Consider the following 1585-nt stretch of genomic DNA (forward strand, 5'->3'; position numbering starts at 1 on the left):
CACTGGTCCACTAATTTTATTTGTTAAAGAGGAAGAGAATACCGAGTTCTGCGGCACCCCACAAAATAATTGCCTGCTTCTCCCACAGTGGTGATATCTGAAGCAGAACCAGGTGCAGTGGAGGGGCTCTTCCACAGCACAAAGCAGTGCTGACTCTTCATTATGTTGGCCTACACTTTTCCATTAGCAACTGAGAGCCTTAGTAAATATCAGGAGGGCTCATCTCCCTTCTGAATTCAGATATTTGATTCAATCTTAACAAGAACCAAATCTCTAAATTGGAATTAAACCATTAAAATGCCTGAACAGAATGGACTCTTGTCATTTCTTCCAAATAATACGAATCTAACAATGGGCTAATTTTAATCCTATTCCCGCATAATGAAGTATGGCTGCATTTATGCAATCACTTTAATTGGGTGGAAGAAACTTGTGCGATAAATGTCAGGAGAGGAATCTGAATTCTTTCTCCGGGTCTCAGTGCCCTGCCTAATTAGCCATGTTGCACGGTTTCACGGGCCTCTAGGTCGACTTTATCTGCTTAATTTTCAAAGCACTTTGCATCCTGAACCTTATTTCTCACACAAAGAAGGTGCAGTTTTAAGAAGAATCTGAACTTCGGTGTCTGACGGAAGGAGCAGAGACGAGCGACCCCTAACGCCCAACCGCAGCTGCACTTTCCCAAAGAGCACCTTACCCGGCAGGACAAAGGCGACGTCTGACATAACCCGGAAATCTCTTACCCAGCTGAATAGTTTTCCTAGAGCGGAAGTCGGAATTCCTTTCTGCGCATGTCTACTTCTGCTCTCTGCTTCTCGGATGTGGGTTCTGTGAACGCTGCTTCGCTTGGCTCCGGAAAAGAGAATTCTGGGGAAGGGGATGCGCGACCCGGGAGGAGGAGGAAGACCGCCACCTCGCGAGTCTCGCCATGGAGGTGGAAGAGGCCTTCTCTCTGGTGGGCCAGATGGGCCCCTTCCAGGTGTGGCTTTGCGTCTTGCTGGCCGCGCTGCTCCAGGTGAGAGAGACTCCTGGGGGGGGGGATCTCTTGTCGCGAGGAGTGGGGTGCTCGCATGACCCATCAGAGAAGAGCCGCTTTAGTCCTGGGCAAGTCGCGATTCGCAGCGCAGGGCGATTTACGTCGGGAAAGAGCGTTTATGATGTCCTGGTTGGTGTGAGGTTCCCGCCCTCTTGTGTCGGCTGAACGTATGTAGGGAATTTTAAGGGGTGATTAAGAGAGCAAGATGGTGGTTAAAAGGCGTGCTGTCTTTTTTAAATGAGATGCCTAGCCCTGTTATCTATAAACTGCGAGAAGACTTTAGGCAGGCTGCACGAGTTTACAAATTGGGGCGAAATGTAGATTTTATGTCTGAGGCAGCATATCTCAGGTGATCAGCTTTTCTACTTTGAAGCTGGCAAATTTGTTGGCAACTGCCAGGCTCATTACCAAGTCCACTACCTTTTGGATTTTCAGTTCAGAACTGAGGATGGGAACCAAGGATTTTCAATAAGATGGTTCATTCTAGCTATGATTTTAGTTTGGGTTTGGTTTGGCCTCTTGGCCCAAGCAAATGCCATTAATATAATA

General features: G+C 47.6%; 1 protein-coding gene across 1 annotated transcript in view; it reads left to right on the forward strand.

Moving 5' to 3' along the window:
• The first annotated feature begins 791 nt into the window (after nt 1-791).
• Nucleotides 792-1585, forward strand: part of SLC22A15 (solute carrier family 22 member 15) — a 43000-nt gene continuing 42206 nt past the window's right edge. Inside the window, exon 1 of the mRNA XM_015818079.1 lies at nt 792-1015. Within this exon, the coding sequence (XP_015673565.1) occupies nt 929-1015 (87 nt within the window). The 5' untranslated portion in view covers nt 792-928. The remainder of the gene's footprint in view (nt 1016-1585) is intronic.

The sequence above is a fragment of the Protobothrops mucrosquamatus genome, unplaced genomic scaffold (assembly GCF_001527695.2).
Source record: "Protobothrops mucrosquamatus isolate PMUCROS unplaced genomic scaffold, P.Mucros_1.0 scaffold677, whole genome shotgun sequence".
Lineage (NCBI taxonomy): Eukaryota > Metazoa > Chordata > Lepidosauria > Squamata > Viperidae > Protobothrops > Protobothrops mucrosquamatus.